The 15,997-nt window shown below is 41.1% G+C and overlaps 1 protein-coding gene across 5 annotated transcripts in view; it reads left to right on the top strand.

Annotated features, from left to right (window-relative positions):
• The window catches only part of fkbp15b (FKBP prolyl isomerase family member 15b), a 36,237-nt gene that overhangs the window by 9,336 nt on the left and 10,904 nt on the right, over nt 1-15,997 (top strand). For all 5 annotated transcript variants that reach the window (XM_079828040.1, XM_079828039.1, XM_079828041.1 and 2 more), the window contains 14 exons: nt 884-1,011; nt 1,116-1,164; nt 2,218-2,343; nt 2,508-2,598; nt 2,696-2,772; nt 5,622-5,664; nt 5,782-5,891; nt 5,976-6,074; nt 6,153-6,247; nt 7,639-7,741; nt 14,209-14,380; nt 15,075-15,211; nt 15,339-15,494; nt 15,612-15,764. In XM_079828040.1, coding sequence (XP_079684166.1) covers nt 884-1,011; nt 1,116-1,164; nt 2,218-2,343; nt 2,508-2,598; nt 2,696-2,772; nt 5,622-5,664; nt 5,782-5,891; nt 5,976-6,074; nt 6,153-6,247; nt 7,639-7,741; nt 14,209-14,380; nt 15,075-15,211; nt 15,339-15,494; nt 15,612-15,764 — 1,539 coding nt within the window. The remainder of the gene's footprint in view (nt 1-883; nt 1,012-1,115; nt 1,165-2,217; nt 2,344-2,507; nt 2,599-2,695; nt 2,773-5,621; nt 5,665-5,781; nt 5,892-5,975; nt 6,075-6,152; nt 6,248-7,638; nt 7,742-14,208; nt 14,381-15,074; nt 15,212-15,338; nt 15,495-15,611; nt 15,765-15,997) is intronic.

Below are 15,997 nucleotides of genomic sequence, written 5' to 3'. Positions count from 1 at the left end.
ACTCAATAACGTCCACTACGGTTTCGGACACCACTACAAATGGCTGTCCCTTCAAATAATGCCCTATTTGAGGGTATAGGGGGCGATTTGGGATTCAGCCATTGTTTTAACTGCTTGAGGTAATGCTAATGTTAGCTTCCCGTACAGTACATAATGCCGTTCTTTCCCTGCTAATGCAGCATCTAGTCAACAATTGAATTACTTTATTATGATTTGGCAATATGTACTGAAGTGTTCTGTATTCATACCTTTTCTCTGTCTGTGTTTTAAGCGTGCATCTAATGTGTCAGCGCTCTCTGTGCAGCGTGTGCTTTCCGTGCATTGCGCAGCCTCACTTGTCAATATAAACGGCAAAACCGATGAATCGGTCGACCTCTACTCTGTTTAATTCCTGTCTCTGTGAAGCCTCTCCTTCTGAAAAGCACGCTGTGCTCTGATTGGTCTGCTGGAGCAGTGTGTTGTGATTGGTCAAGCGCTTCCAGTGCGTTTTGGGAAATGTCCCGCCCCTTACCATAACCACCAGTTTCAACACACTACTAACTCAACCAGGCCCCGCCCCTTTATTCTGCATATTAATGATTTAAATGACGAATATTGTGATGTGTTGGTTCCCGGAAGAAAACTCAAGACTATAATGTTTCAGGTAGTTCAGAAACACTGACACTGATATAGAGAAGAACTCCTGCTGGAGGGACTTTGCAAAGTTTTTCTGGCTCAAACTTGCTGTTTGCATTACACACTAAAGAAAGATGAAAATGTAAAAAAGCATAATAAGAGGACCCCTTTAATACATACTCAAAAGTATGTCCTTTCACATCCTCGGACCCAGTATATACTTTGTGATATAACTTCAAATATGTTTTCTCCCTTGATGCATGTGCAGGTTAAGTTTGCAAAGGATGGAAGCTCAAGAGATTCGGCGGCTCCGTCTCCTGCTCCCAGCGTTGAGAGTCTGGGCCCCTCTGAGCTGAACCAGCCCCTCAGCTCGGCCCCACAAACCAGCAAACCCAGGTGAGCCCTCTGGCCTCTTGCTGGAGCCTGACAGTAGATTATTGTTTATATTAATAGTGTTTGATTGAGGTTCTCTGTTTGCCTTGTTTCTTCTTTGATTACAGTGAACCGCCTCTTCGAGCAAAATCCAACTCCCTCAGTGAACAGCTGAGTGTAAGTTTTGGTTCTTTTTAGGTGTATCACATATATGTTTTTAGCTTTTTTGTAATGCAGTTTTTATTGGGGCTTAGAGGTTAGTGCACAAGACACATTGAGCTTGAAGTGTTCATGTGGGCATTGCGAGTTCTAATCTAGCATGCAAAATTTCCAGATACTTTCCCCCTTTAAATATAAAATAAAAGGCCAAAGTTATCAGATCAATACTAATGTTTTGCATATACCCTGTTTTTTTATTTATTATTATTCAAGCTAAGTGCTCCTATTTTTACATTTGTCATCTATCATTAGACACCATAGTTCAAAGTTTGGGGTAAGTTTTTTTTTTTTTTTTTTTAAACAAAATAATACTTTTATTCAGCAAGCATGCATCATATTGATCAAAAGTGAGAGTAAAGAGATTTATAATGTTACAAAAGATTCCCATTTCAAATAAATGCTGTTCTTTTGAACTTTCAAACAATCTTGAAGAAACATGTATCCGGCTTCCACAAAAAATATGAAGCAGCACACCTGTTTCCAACATTGAAAATAAATCATCATATCAGAATGATTTCTGAAGGATCATGTGACACTGATGACTGGAGTAATGATGCTGAAAATTCAGCTTTGATCACAGGAATAAATGACATTTTATTATACATTCACATAGAAAACAGCTGTTTTAAATTGTAATAATATTTCACAATTTTTACTGTATTTTTGATCAAATAAAAGGCTTGGTGATCAAAAGAAACTCGAAAACGTTAACCCCAAACTTTAGAATTTTAGTTAATATTTTTATTAACTCTTATCATTTAAATAACACTGTTAAATGTAATCTTTAGCAAATCTCAGAATGAATATCCATCATTCATAGTCGTCAATTATATTGTTTTGATGCTGAAATTCACTTGCATTCTTTTTTTGTAACAAAATTGTATAGACTTTTTTTTATTATAAGCACTTTATTAGTAATCAGTAAATAATTATCGAATAGAATTTTAATATCAATGCATCCCTTATAATAAACCCTGTATAATAAATGTGTTGACATGTTTTTGTCTTCAGAATCCTGATGCCACTAAAGCTAAACTGATCTCACGCATGGCCAAAATGGGCCAGCCAATGCTGCCCTTCATCGCCGGCCCAGCCTCATCACCCTCACAGCCAGACTCCAGCGACTCTGAACTCGAGGCAAGACTGAGGCGGCTTTACACCGTCTCCTATACAGACAACAGCACAAAGTGTCAAACAAAAAATATCTGGCACTATAATCTGTGTTTTGCCTTTTAATATAAAGTATAAATGTCAGAGAGCGCATAAGTGAATGTTTAAAGATGATCCTGTTATTGCTGTAGGACCCGAGTGTGTCCAGACGCAAGGAACGCAGCAGTGCACCGTCGCCACAGCCTGTACACATGTCCTCCGCCCCTCCGCCTTCAGTGCATGGTAACACTCATCTATCACACCATATTCTTATGAAGGCCAGTGGCTTAATTCTCAGTTAAATGCTGTTATACTGTCATATGTGTGCTTTCCATTCCAGCTTCGGCCCTTCTACCTGTTTCCATGGCAACAGCCAATCCACAGCCCATGATGCCGGGAGTCGTACATGCATTTCAGGTAATTCCCTATTGCTGGGTAACTTCCTCAGTCAATCCCACCAGGATTTCACAGGACTTTTTTTTTTTTATCATTTATGCAGTCTAAAATGACTGAATTTGCTTCGTATGTTCACAAATATTGCAGCGACTTTTGCTGCGCTTTGTGTGTTGATTGCATTGAAAACCCAGCAGTAATCATGATGTACGTATGTAATTAGTGTTAGTGCCAATAAGAGTACAATTAAATAAATAGTCATCATTATACTTCGCTGCAATAATCACTCAGTGGCCGTTTACACAACCGCATTTTCAGTTAAATTTACTGTCTATTGTTATGTTGTAATAATATATAATAGTATTATCAGTAGTTATCATGTGTATCTAAAGTTGCAAATTTAACTCACAAAATTGGGATATCGCATAAAACATTTCTGATAAAACAGCATTTTCGCCCCAAGTGTTCAAGAGAACAAAATTATCACTTCCTGGGAAAATATCTGTAATAAAAATGGAAGTTGTTGCAATTGGGCTCTTTTTCCCTCCATCTTAAATGAGTTGCGCCTCAGAGCGGCTGACGAAACGCAATAAACACTGTCATGTTCTCTTGCGTTGGGATGCTGGTGTTTGTGAACTCAATTGTGTGAGACGCTTCTGGAGGGAATTAAACCAAATGATATGCACATTTTTAGAACTTATGCACTGCCATTTCCATCCAGCATTTTTCTTTTCTATGCAATATACCAACATTTGCATAAAAATAGTTGGATGGAAATATAGCTAGTGATTAGGGCTGCATGATATTGGAAAAAAATATCATGCGTAAATGTCATCATTTGTAAAAAATATAGTGTTGTGTTAAAGACAGTGATATTTAAAAGAGTGATATTTTGTTTTTCTGCTATATATATTGTGATATGAAAACAACTACACCAAATTAATTGAATGGCTCTATAAGGAAAGAATTAATCATTAATATTAACATTAATGACACAAAGTGACAGTAGCCTACTAAACCTGCTGCCATCTAAGACAAAATGCACAGATCCAATATAATGATACGCATCCTTTTTCTTTCTCAATTGTAAGCCATAAGCAACTGTGTTTACAAGGATACTCACCAAGACGGCATTTTGACGTCATTTTGCATGTCCGTTCAAACACAAATGCGGAAGAAATATACATGTTCGCACAGAAAACAGCGTGCAAGGTTCCAATTGAGTTCTCTTTCACGTGTTCTTGCACAAGAATGGTTTAAAATCACTTAAATGTTTCAACTGATGCTCTAAGATGGTTAAACTTTGGAATCAGTTCGAGAATCATGTGCGTTTCGAAACGTGGGGCCTGGTCTGTATGGATCAACTACGATCCCTGTACTTGACATCGCACATGCGATATCGATGGTAAAACAATGTAATCTGCAGCCCTACTAGTGATTGCGTTCACTTGAAATAATGAAAAAGTCCATTAAAATAATGTATTCATTTTGATGAAGACCTTTTATGAGGACAAATATAAATTATATTTAGTATTATTTATATATACATATATATATAAAGCTGTCTTGATTTTGCTCTAAATTCTACGGCTGCAGAATCGCGAAATCCTGGAGGGACGGATCAGTTACATATTTTTATAACTTTAATAACAAGATTGATAACGTTAACATTTATTATTGTCTGTTTTTTCTAAGGCCAGCATCTCTGTTATTAATGCTCATACTTTTAGTTAGTGCCCAGATTTAAACCTTTAAAGCGGTCATAATACACACAGTTTCTGCCATTCTCATGTTAATCTTGAGTACTAAAGAGTAGTATTGCATCCTTCATATCTCCCAAGAGTCTTTAGTTTTATCATATTTATAAAAGACCGATACACTGTATCGATTCTTTCCACAAACAGCCGAGCTGTTGGAGGCGTGCAGTGGGCGGAGCTAAGAGTCACACACACACACACACAATACATCATTCCATTATCCCTGGATAACTTTCAATTCACTATACGTTTGTGTTGTTTACATTATATGCACTTACACAGATAGCCTGTGAAACAGACATTTGATGCAGTTTCACTCACCGCCTGTGGTTTCAACTCGTGACCGGGAACAAACACACACACTTGCAGCACTCTGGGAAAACAAACTGCATCCACTGTTTCCTTAACACTGGGTTATTTGGGAAGCTGAACAAGGTTATCTTTCCCTCACAACCAAAAACACACTTCTTTAATGACATTATTGATTTTAGTGGTCTAAAAACAAAATACCAGTGCTGCCGACAGCTCCCGTACTGCTCCCGTAACCTCCCGTAACCTGAACGAAGCTTGTTGATGGACGCGCTCTTGCTCTCGCTCTGGTTGATGTGTGTGTGTGTGTGTGTGTGTGTGTGTGTGTGTGTGTGAGCTCATCCAGGAGAAGTGCCCATGCAATCCCACTCTTTGTGATCATACAGGGTCATACTCAAAAAAAACTTGCCGAAACTTGTTCGAATCCTGGAGTGTATTTGCACAGAAATACGCCTTCATATGTTCAACTTGTTTTTTGCAATTTTGGCAGTGTTTAGCATGATAATCAACTCTTTAACAGTGTAAATACGTCAGAATGCATGGAATAGCATTAGACCTTTAAGTAATAAAGGTCTATTCATTTTCTGTCTGTCTAATTAAAAAAAAAAAAAAAAAACTTCTGTCCTGTGTGTTCTGTGCTAGATTAACTGAGACTTGTTACTGCACTTGCATACTGTTGCACTTGACTGTTCTAGTTGCTTCTATTGCTCTCATTTGTAAGTCGATTTGGATAAAAGCGTCTGCTAAATGACTACATGTAAATGTAAATGTAATAAACATCTGTTGACTGTGACTTCCTCTTTGCAGCCTGTAAGCCAGATGTACCCGACACAGACCGTGCCTTACCAAGGTAAAAATCACTACAAAATCTGTACAATATTGCATTTGTTTGTAGTTCATCAGCTGCAGATGTCCATACATTCATGTAGTTAAGGTTGGGATTTTAAATGAAGCCTGTCTCTTTAAGGATCTAGTGATGTCACATCCTTCTTGATGACAGAGGCTCGACAACACAACACTGAAATCCGAATGGCTGTTGGGAAAGTGACAGACAAACTGGACCACTTGTCCTCAAAGGTTGATACATAATTAGCAGATATTTGTAAGAAACTACATTTATTAACTTGAACAACCTTTTGAGAAATCGCTCTACTTTTTCAGATCGATGACCTACAAAAGCAAGGCAGCGTTTCGATGGGCTTATCGAACGTGTCCATGGAAACAGCCATGATCATGCACAACATTCAGAGAATCATACAGGTAATATGCAGTGATTGGTCAATCGAACCTTCATTCTCGGTTCTCAGTACTCAATGAACCCACCTATCATTTATTCAGGAGAATGAGTGTCTGAAGAAAGAGGTGTTTGACAAAAGCTCACGCATAGAGGAACAGAACCGCAAGATCAGCGAGCTCATCAATCAGAACCAGAGGTCAGACATTGTATTTGGCATCTTTCCTTTTTGTATTATATTTTTAGGATCTTCCATCCTTCAATAAAGGAATGTTCTGGCTTAAAAATAGCGCTGCACAATATATCAGACTAAAACAGTCATTTTTATAGGGAAAAATATAAATATGCTGACTGAGTTACTCTACTCTTATTAAAATTTGCGTTCCATAGTATCATACATTTGTAGATCACGATAACCACAGGTAAAACCCTGCATGGCACCTCATAACCATGGTAAAACTATATCGATTCTATGGTATTTTTTAACCATAAAACAGTAGCCTAAAATGCATTTAGTATAAATTAAAATGCTCAAAAACTGCTATAGCTTAATAAAAAATAATACTGTTATTATATTACTTTACTACTTTAATACATTTAATGCATGCCTGCACTAATAATATAAAAAAGTTCAGTATGAATATCCCACATTTTTGCCACAATACCATGGTTACAGTTCGTGTTACTATAGTAAATCCATGGTAAATGTTGGTGATTTAATCATCAACATTTATAAAATCGATATTGTGATTTATCAAACCACAAAGGCTAAGATTGAATGAAATACAGTTTATTCAGATTATTAAAAATAAGCATATTGCGTACTTTGAGTCAATTGTTTTATTTGTGAAAACGCAATGAAACATCATTTTTATCCAGGCTGTCATACAAAGAAATTATGAACGCATGCAAAAAAACAACAAAATATTAATAACTGATATTGTAGTCAATGTATGCACTTTCCTGTGAGATTTTAGTTTTAAATGCATTTTTTTTTATAGTAAATGTAAACCTGTAAATGAAAACCATTTTGTCGAGAACCAAGTTTAGTGTTTTGTTCTTCCCACATATTTAAAATATTGGGTAACACTTTATTTTACAGTGGCATTGTTACATATGTTACATGTACTTACCATAGTAATAATAGTAAATTATGCATAATTACACACAACTAACCCTAAATCAAACCTTAATCCTACCCAAACCAATAGTAAGTACACGTTGATTAATATTACTCAGTACTTAAATATGTAATTACACTGTAACAATGACACCTTAAAATAAAGTGTAACCAAATATTTAAAATATATCTAAAATATTTTACTTATATTTTGATGGTTTTAATTGAACTTGTAGGGTCATTAAAAACAAACGTCATTTTTGGCCACTACTGTATATAGCAGAAAAACAAAATATTGCAATGTAATTTTTCCCAGTATCATGCAGCCTTAGAAGTAAGTTAGTTAATTAAGCTTGCAAAGCTTGCACTCTCTCCTTTTCCTGTTTTAACGAACACAGTCAATAGAAATGGATAAAAATGTCAAAATAACACTGTGTGCTTTGACTCAAGGGGAGTTTGTGCTTGTGTAGGTACGTGGAGCAGAGTAATCTGATGATGGAGCAGAGAACCGACTCTCTGAAGAACAGCAGTGAACAGAATCAGACCAGAATACTGCAGGCAGAACAAGACAAGGTAACACTGTTAAACAGTCCAATACATTACACACACACTATAACACCAGAACAGCTCTTGTCCAGAACCATGCTGTATACCGCCTACATAGGGTGCTACCTTCTAAGGCATTGTAATCATGATGGAAGTGACTGACCAGAAGTGCTCTTCATAGGCAGCAACTCCACACAACATAAAGATAGCGCTAAGGATGGGATACTTTAATATTCAAGTATTCAGTAAAATAGTATACATTGTTTTCACGCGTACCTTAGTGTATCTTAGGGACACGTACTGTACACACACACACACACACACACAGATTTTTCTTACTGCACATTATCTATACACTCATCTTGCAGATGTGCAAGACAAGGAAAACTCAACTTAGGAGCAAGATAAGCACACATATCCGGTCCTTGCAATGGCACAGCAAGCGAGACACCGAGCGGGTCTCCGGTGTTACTGGCTACTTGAGGAGAGTGCACGGGAAGATACCGGCTCTACACGATGATTATAAAATCTACCAAACGTGTTGGGTGTCGCCCAGCCCGCAATATATCTGACAGCGAGGCGCCGTGCTCCAGTGCCCAATGAGCTCTCAACCCAAGGGGGTGAGGCTTGCCTTGGGTCTGGTACGCCAAGACGATGGCATCCACTATCCAGTGGGCCAGCCTCTGCTTGGAGACAGCCAGACAAAGAGCTCGTCTGAGGTCCTGAAGCTCTGCATTCGGTCCACGTAAAGGCACAATGCGTGAATGGGACAGAGCAAAGTGAGGGCTAGGTCTCCCTCCTCCCCCCTCCACTCTTGATGGAAGCCAGCACAGTCAGTTTTCAGCTCAGTTGACTGCAATGGTTTAAAGGGAGCTCTCTGTAATGCTGTTAGCACCAATGAGAGATCCCAAGAGGGTACGGGGTAAGGGCGAGGAGGATTTAGCCTCCCTCGCACCCCTCAGGAAAGTGATGATCAGGTCGTGCTTTCCCACAGATTTACCATCTACCTTGCTCAGCACTGAGATGAACCAAATGCCCCTGAAGTTGGGGGGATGCCAGGCGAACTGAATCGCATAGCCGAGTCTGATGGTCCGATGAGCCAGCAAGACGGGCTGGAGAGTAGGCTTGCTACGATAGTCGGTGTTGCCGGTGTTACCGGTGTCCAGACTCAACACCGGTTATATCACTTGCCCACCGTGGCACAGCCCACCGTCTTTTTTATGTTTTTATAGTAATAAAATAATTTAGTTCAGTTAGAGAACAGACAATACAAATAAAAACTGAATGTATCTGCTTAATAAAGCAGGATCCGACCGTGAGTCTCGGCAGTGGCAGGAGTCATTCATCAGATTTAAGAGTGAGGAGCTGACGGAGATGATCGCGGAAGATTTGATTTCAAAGCGAAACGCAAAAGCGCCTATTTAAGGGAGTTTGTCATTTGTTTTGTTGTTGTGTTTTTCATTAAAAATTATAGGCTAATGAACCCATAATTCAAGCAACCCGCAGCCGAATTGGCGCTTATTCAAAACGAAAGTAAAGTAAGTAAAATGTGCACGGCCGCACAGAGCGCGCATTGTTTACTTTCGCCTGGCTCCGCAGTGTGAGCCTCCGCGCTACGCTGACTGCGGGCGCTCGTGCGGGCGCGTCGAGTATAAACGAGGCTTTACAGACGAACGGTTTTTCATTCATGGCGTGCATCTCAATCATAGACTGATCAATGCTTGATCAATGCTTGATCAGTGCCCTGATTACTGAACTAGGAACTGATTGAGACGCACCCATGGCCTCACATAGCGCGCATTTACAGACGAGCTGTCATTCACGGTGTGTGAATACGCAACACTGGCGCATTTTCAGTTCAGACCGGTCGTGTGTATGTTACTTTCGGTTAGATAGAATTAGTGATTTAAAAGCCTCCGCCGGTGATACCGGTATTACCGGTGTTGTCACACATCAATTAACCGGTGGGAAAATTTCCTCACCGTCACATCCCTACTGGAGAGCGCTATCCAGGCCCCCAGAGACTGTACAAGCGGGGTTAGAGGGACCACAGATATTCCTGCAGTGAGGCAGCGAGGTAGAGTGCAGGGACCTGACCCAGAAGGCACAGCATCCCGGAGTGTGGTGCAACACTTACCTGGCTCCACAGTTGGGTTTGGTTGATGGCTGAGCTGACACCGGAGGTCTTTTAAAAAAAAAAGAATTTTACCGCAGGGGAACAGGGGACGCCCTTGCCGATGAGCAGGCAAAGGGGCAGCTCACGATGGCCTGGTAGCATGTTGGAGCTGGCTCTTGATTGCCTCAGCCTGCTTCTGGACTGCTGAGAACTGCTGGGCAGGATAATCTCTCGCTGAGATCCTCGATCTCCCAAAGTGTCAAGCAGACCCGCTCCTGTGCTTTTACACACAAGTGGCGGCTGGTCAACAGCAGAGGGGACTCAAACTTTCCAGAAAAAGAAAAGTCGCAACTAGCATGCCGACGTGGTAATGTTCTCATGTGAAAACATGAACCACCCACAAATGCTGTCTCGGCATGCTTATGTCCAGGTATGTGAGACTGCGATCGTGGCCGTCAGAAGAGGACATGAACGATTGCATCTGGAAATTCACGTGTGGAATAACGCCTTTAAAAAGGTGTGACACCCACTAGGCTATCGTAGCGATAGTCGGTGTTGCCGGTGTTACCGGTGTTCGGACTCAACACCGGATACATCACTTGCTCACTGTGGCACCGCCCTCACCGTCGTTTTGATTTTTTTTATAGTAATAAAATAATTTAGTTCAGTTAGAGAACAGACAATACAAATAAAAACTGAACGTGTCTGCTTAATTAAGCATGATCCGACCGACCGTGAGTCTGGGCAGTAGTCATTCATCAGATTTCATTCATCATGAGTGACAGGAGCTGACGGAGTTTCAAAGCGAAATGTAAAAGCGCCTATTTAAGGGAGTTTGTCATTTGTTTTTGTTGTTGTGTTTTTCATTAAAAATGATAAGCTAATGAACCCACATTTCAAGCAACCTGCCACCGAATTGGCGCCAATTCAAAACCGAAAGTAAAATGTGCACGGCCACACAGAGCGCGCATGCCTTGTTTACTTTCCTCTGGCTCCGCTGACTGCGCGTGCGCCTCGTCCGCTTGGCACTCGGCGATGACGTCATTTTTATTCGTGTATAAACAAGGCTTTGCGGACGAAATGTCATTCATTCATGCCGTGCATCTCAATCATCGACCGATCAGTGCCTGATCAGTGCCCTGACTACTGAACTAGGGAGTTGATTGATTGAGACGCACCCATGGCCTCACAGAGCGTGCATTTACAGACGAGCTGTCATTCTCGGTGTGTGCCCACTGGCGCGTTTTCAGTTGCGTTATGAAAGCCCGAGCGGTCGTGTACATGTTACTTTCGTTTAGATAGAATTAGTGATTTAAAAGCCCCTGCCGGTGATACCGGTATTACCGGTGTTGTCACACGTTAATTAATTGGTGGGAAAATTTCCTCTCCGTCACATCCCTAACACCCATGCTTGCTCTTTTAGGGAAATAAGCTCTTTCAGTGCTGAAATGCACCAGGGAAATGGCTGTGGCACAGCTGGCGGGCTTTAGTGCAGTCTGCAGTGTGCACTAGGCTCTTTTAGGCTGTATTAGAACAGCAGGAAATGCTCATCAAAGTCACAACCACCGATGCAGCGCCATCACACCAACACCGTAATACAGGGCTTCTTCCGACTCGTAGTCACTCGAACAGAACAGATGAGATGGAACAACAACAGACGGCCATGTTGCCGAGTGCTTCTGTGAGGTAGCTTAGAGATACTCACAACTCTAGTTTAAAGGTCCCATGGCATGAAATTTTCATTTTATGAGGTTTTTCAACATTAATATGAGTTCCCCTAGCCTGAATATTGTCCCCAAGTGGATAGAAATGTTGATCGGTGTAAACCCGAGTTCTGGCTGTCTTTCTCTGCCTTTGAGAAAATGACAGGCCAGACCAGCCAATCCTGAAGTCGCCTGGTTTGACGTCCAAGCAGGAGCGGTTTCCTCCCTTTCCTCCGCCCAGAGAATCTGCCACGCCCATGCAAACGCTCGAGAGATCATTGCATCATTGCTTGTGAACGAGTGAACGCTGGCAGTTTCTCAGTGTTTGGATGTACAAATGAAAACAGAAGTCTTTTTTCAGTTCCTTCTGATCTGTGATCAGTGATTTCTGATGTGTAGCTAATTATTTATTAGTCGTGCACACTCAGCGGCTTCTCTCTCTCCCGACAGAACGGTGTTTTCGTGTTTTATATCTTGTGAGTCAGTGTTTTTGTACGTCCTCGTCGCGTCTATCGGTTCTAAAATGTGCATACAGTCATGAGTTTCTGCTCAACATCAGCAGAGATAAACCTCACACACGCCGAAGCTCGGCCTTCAACATCCCCGACCCCCAGTACTGCATCTGGCCCACAGCGGAGGCACCAAACGCGGCGTGAGATTAAGCAGAAGGGGGGTAAGGGTGAGCATATCCGGGCTAGCCAGCTTTCCCCACAATAAACTGGATTACATTCGATTACTGCTGTTGTGTCTTTGTTTGCGCTGTGTACTCAACGCGCGTCACTGACGCTTTTATTTTATTTTAAAAATAATGCTATTATCAACACTTACTTTTAACTCGTTCATCTCGACAGCTGTAATGGTACTTTGCATGTGTTACAAAGTTGGTAGAATAATGATGAAGAGACGGACTCGGTGTGACTGTTTATTCAGAACTCTCAGATACAAACACAATAAACTCGCGCTGACTGACAGCGCTCTCATAACTCAGTAGTTACTATAAATAACTTTGTTAGCAATCGCTGAGCTCAGTCTCTGATACATTAGTGATGTCCGGTTCGCGAACGATCTTTCTTTTGAACCAGTTCTTTTTAGTGAACCGAATCAGTTCACCAAATCGGACTGAATCGTTCTAAACGGTTCGCGTCTCCAGTCAGCGCTGATCCATAATTTACTAAAGTTACTAACTTTCTGACATGAGTGACAGTCCCTCCGACTAGAAATAGACTAATAACCTAAAGTATATGCTGTAACTAAAACAGTTCAGACATGCTGAGAACTGATGTGAAGTGAACACAGGTCCATGCGTCTCCCTGGCAGACTCGTGCCTGCTCGTGCCTCGTTAAACCACGCCCCCTCCGCTCATATAAAATGCAAAGATGTCAGCCAATCACAACAGTGGGTGTTTTTACTGAAGTCTCACAGCAGACACGCCTCTTGAAGCAGGGCATTCAAGCCACAGGGCAAACAGCAGTAGAGAAAAAATGCCTTTTATTTCTAAATTATGACATTTTATGATGTAAAAGTCATACTAACAATATAAGTACAGCTCAGAAACATTATAAAATAATAGAAAAATGCCATGCCATGGGACCTTTAAACAAGAGTAAAGATGTTTTTATCGCTCATAACTTCTAGAGAGAAATAGCGCAGACTCTGAACAAGGATGGAAATTTGTAGTGCACATGTGACTGTATTTATGCATGCTATCAAATGGAGTATACTTAAAAAGGCTACGTGTTCAGCTATATGCTAAGCGTTCACATACAAAGTGAAGTATACCTTGGGTTTTAGTTTTTGGCTTAAACGAGGTGTCTTAGAAGGCAGCACAACGTCACTCCCAACCATTTGGAACGGCCTTCATGGTGCAGTATTAAAAGCACAGTATGTAAGTTTTGCCGCTAGAAGTTGCTTATTCAAAACAATAACAAAGGCATGGCTTGATGATGCCATGAATGTGTGGCCGATGGAAAGCAATCCGACGGGACTCGTGGCAGAAATCATGTTCATGGAGGAGCTAATGTATTAAAGTTTTATTAATGTTACTGTGGAATGAAGCAGGGAGCTTTGCTGTTTTTATTGTGCTAATATGCCACAGTCGGCTGTTTCATTTTGTTTTTAGCACAAAATCACTCTTTTTGCACATTCTCCACTAACATTACAGAAAAATCTAATGCTCCTAACGCAATGACAACTCGTAGATATCTCTACTGTTAACACTTTCCTTCTAAGCCATGTATCTCTGCTCTGATTGGTTAATTAACGCTACTCTGATTGGCTGAGAGCCTTTAGTGGTGACTGCTCTCTTTTCCCAGCATGCACTGCCACTGGAATTGAGTTGGGATCAGGTGAGCAAAAGCGCTGTCCCGCCTCATCCATTTTTCCATAGTCTTCACACACTCTTTCCCCATCATTTGTGTTAAATGAAGCATTTCCCATTTCTCATTTCACTTTTTGTTTGAACAGGCACCACTCATTAACCAATCAGCATTCAGCTCTCAGCAGGGGTAGATAGTTCTACCACCATATTTTCTCTTCTTGACACTGCTCTCATTTCCTTGTATCATTTTTTTTGTCTTTCCATTATAGTCCCATCATCATTTCACCTGAGTCGTCCTGCTGTATCATCAGTTGTGATTAAGCTGGTTTAATGTCAGTCTCTCTGCATGTCTCTGAAGGCACGCTTGACAGAGGAGTTGGCGTCCTCCACGGCGCGCGTGTCAGAGCTTCAGCTGGAGTTAAGCTCGCAGCAGCAGAAGGCCATGGCACTGCAGACCAAACTCAACACGGCCCTACAGGACGGCCAGCAGTTTGGCACACAGATCACAGTGCTGGAGGCTCAGATACAGGGTGAGCGGAACGTCTGCTAACCATGAGTGAAACAGGGTCTTCTGTAAATCACTTCGCTTCTAGTAGGGATGTACGGGTACCAGTATCGGAATCGAGCCCAATACTACGCTTGTGTACTTGTACTCGTACTCATTATAATGCTCCAATACCAACAACCAATACCACACAGTGTGTGTACAGTCAGTGTTTTTGACAAAGAAACACAGACATCATGTATCGAATTAATAGAATGTTAAACAAATTGAATATTTACGCTCAGGGCTTGACATTATATACTGTCATTATATAATTCTTATTGAAATACTGAAATTTTATTTAATAAAAAAAACAGGCAGTAACACAAATAAACCATTATGTATAAATTATTTACTATTTAAATAAGTAAATCATTGCGTTTTTGTCCGCATTACAATAATGTGAATTAAAATATTGTTGCTTAATTGTCATGAAAATGTTTTGTGTTGTCACCATTTTTGGTACACACACACACACACACTCACACACAATTTCGTTATTTTCTCTTTTTTTGTTTTGGGATGAAATATGACCAGGACACATTCTTTTTTTTGTTTGATGTTTTGTGTTGGCACCATTTTTGCTTTCTTTAAGGACAGAAAAATGATTGGCAGTGGGAAACTGTTGCATAACACAAGACTAAGACTTATGGTGAAGTGTGTGTATGTGTGTGTTTCAGAAATGAAGGAGACGGCAGACAGAGTGCAGGGTCAATACAAGATGGAGAAGCAGAAACGGAAGGAACTGGAGCTCAAACTCAACAACATGGAGGAAGAGCTGCAGGACATGAACACAGAGAAGGACAATCTGGAACGAGTGAGTTATTGACGTGTGTGTGTGTGTGTGTGTGTGTGTGTGTGTGTGTGTGTGTGTGTGTGTGTGTGTGACTGAAAGACTGAATCCTCATTTGGATGATCTTGTGCGTTGAACTGTGTGTGTTCAGACTATCTCTGAGAGGAAGCGGAAGTGGCAGGCAGAGAGACAGCGCTGCGATGAGGAACTGGAAGAGGTGAGGAGGGCGGGCCAGCAGGAGATGGACAGCCTCAGGAGCCAATTACGTAAAGCCAGAACGAGCACTGACCACGCAACAGCGGAACAGGTAAATGTGTTTGCATGCATGATGACAAGAATAAATCCATGCTGAATCAATCAGAATCAATCATGACCCATTACTGACACTAACTGGGTATGTAACTGTGAGTGTGTTTGTGTGCAGCTGTCTCAGTTGCAGGCGGATCTGGAGCAGGAGTGGCAGGTGAAGTGTGATCAGGCTCTGGCAGCGGCACGTGAACAGCAGAGGAGAGAGACGACTGAACTCACAGAGCACAGAGACGCACTGCAGCTCAAACTCACACAACTGCAGGAGAAGGTATACACACACACACTCACACACACACACACACACACACACACACAGACACACACAGACACACTACTTCTCTCAAACACATAAATGATTCTTAATCTTGAATGGTAGAGTAGATGAAGGCACACATTCACACAGTGACTTCCTCAGCGGTCCACATCTGAATTATAATACTTTGGCAAGAAGTCTTCTTAAACTCACAAACATTGCAAAATATAGTATTTTGTTAATAATCC

Source organism: Gobio gobio (genome assembly GCF_949357685.1).
Source record: "Gobio gobio genome assembly, chromosome: 10".
Taxonomy (NCBI): domain Eukaryota; kingdom Metazoa; phylum Chordata; class Actinopteri; order Cypriniformes; family Gobionidae; genus Gobio; species Gobio gobio.
Note: the sequence above shows the minus strand (reverse complement) of the source record. Positions and strands in the feature narration are given on the sequence as shown.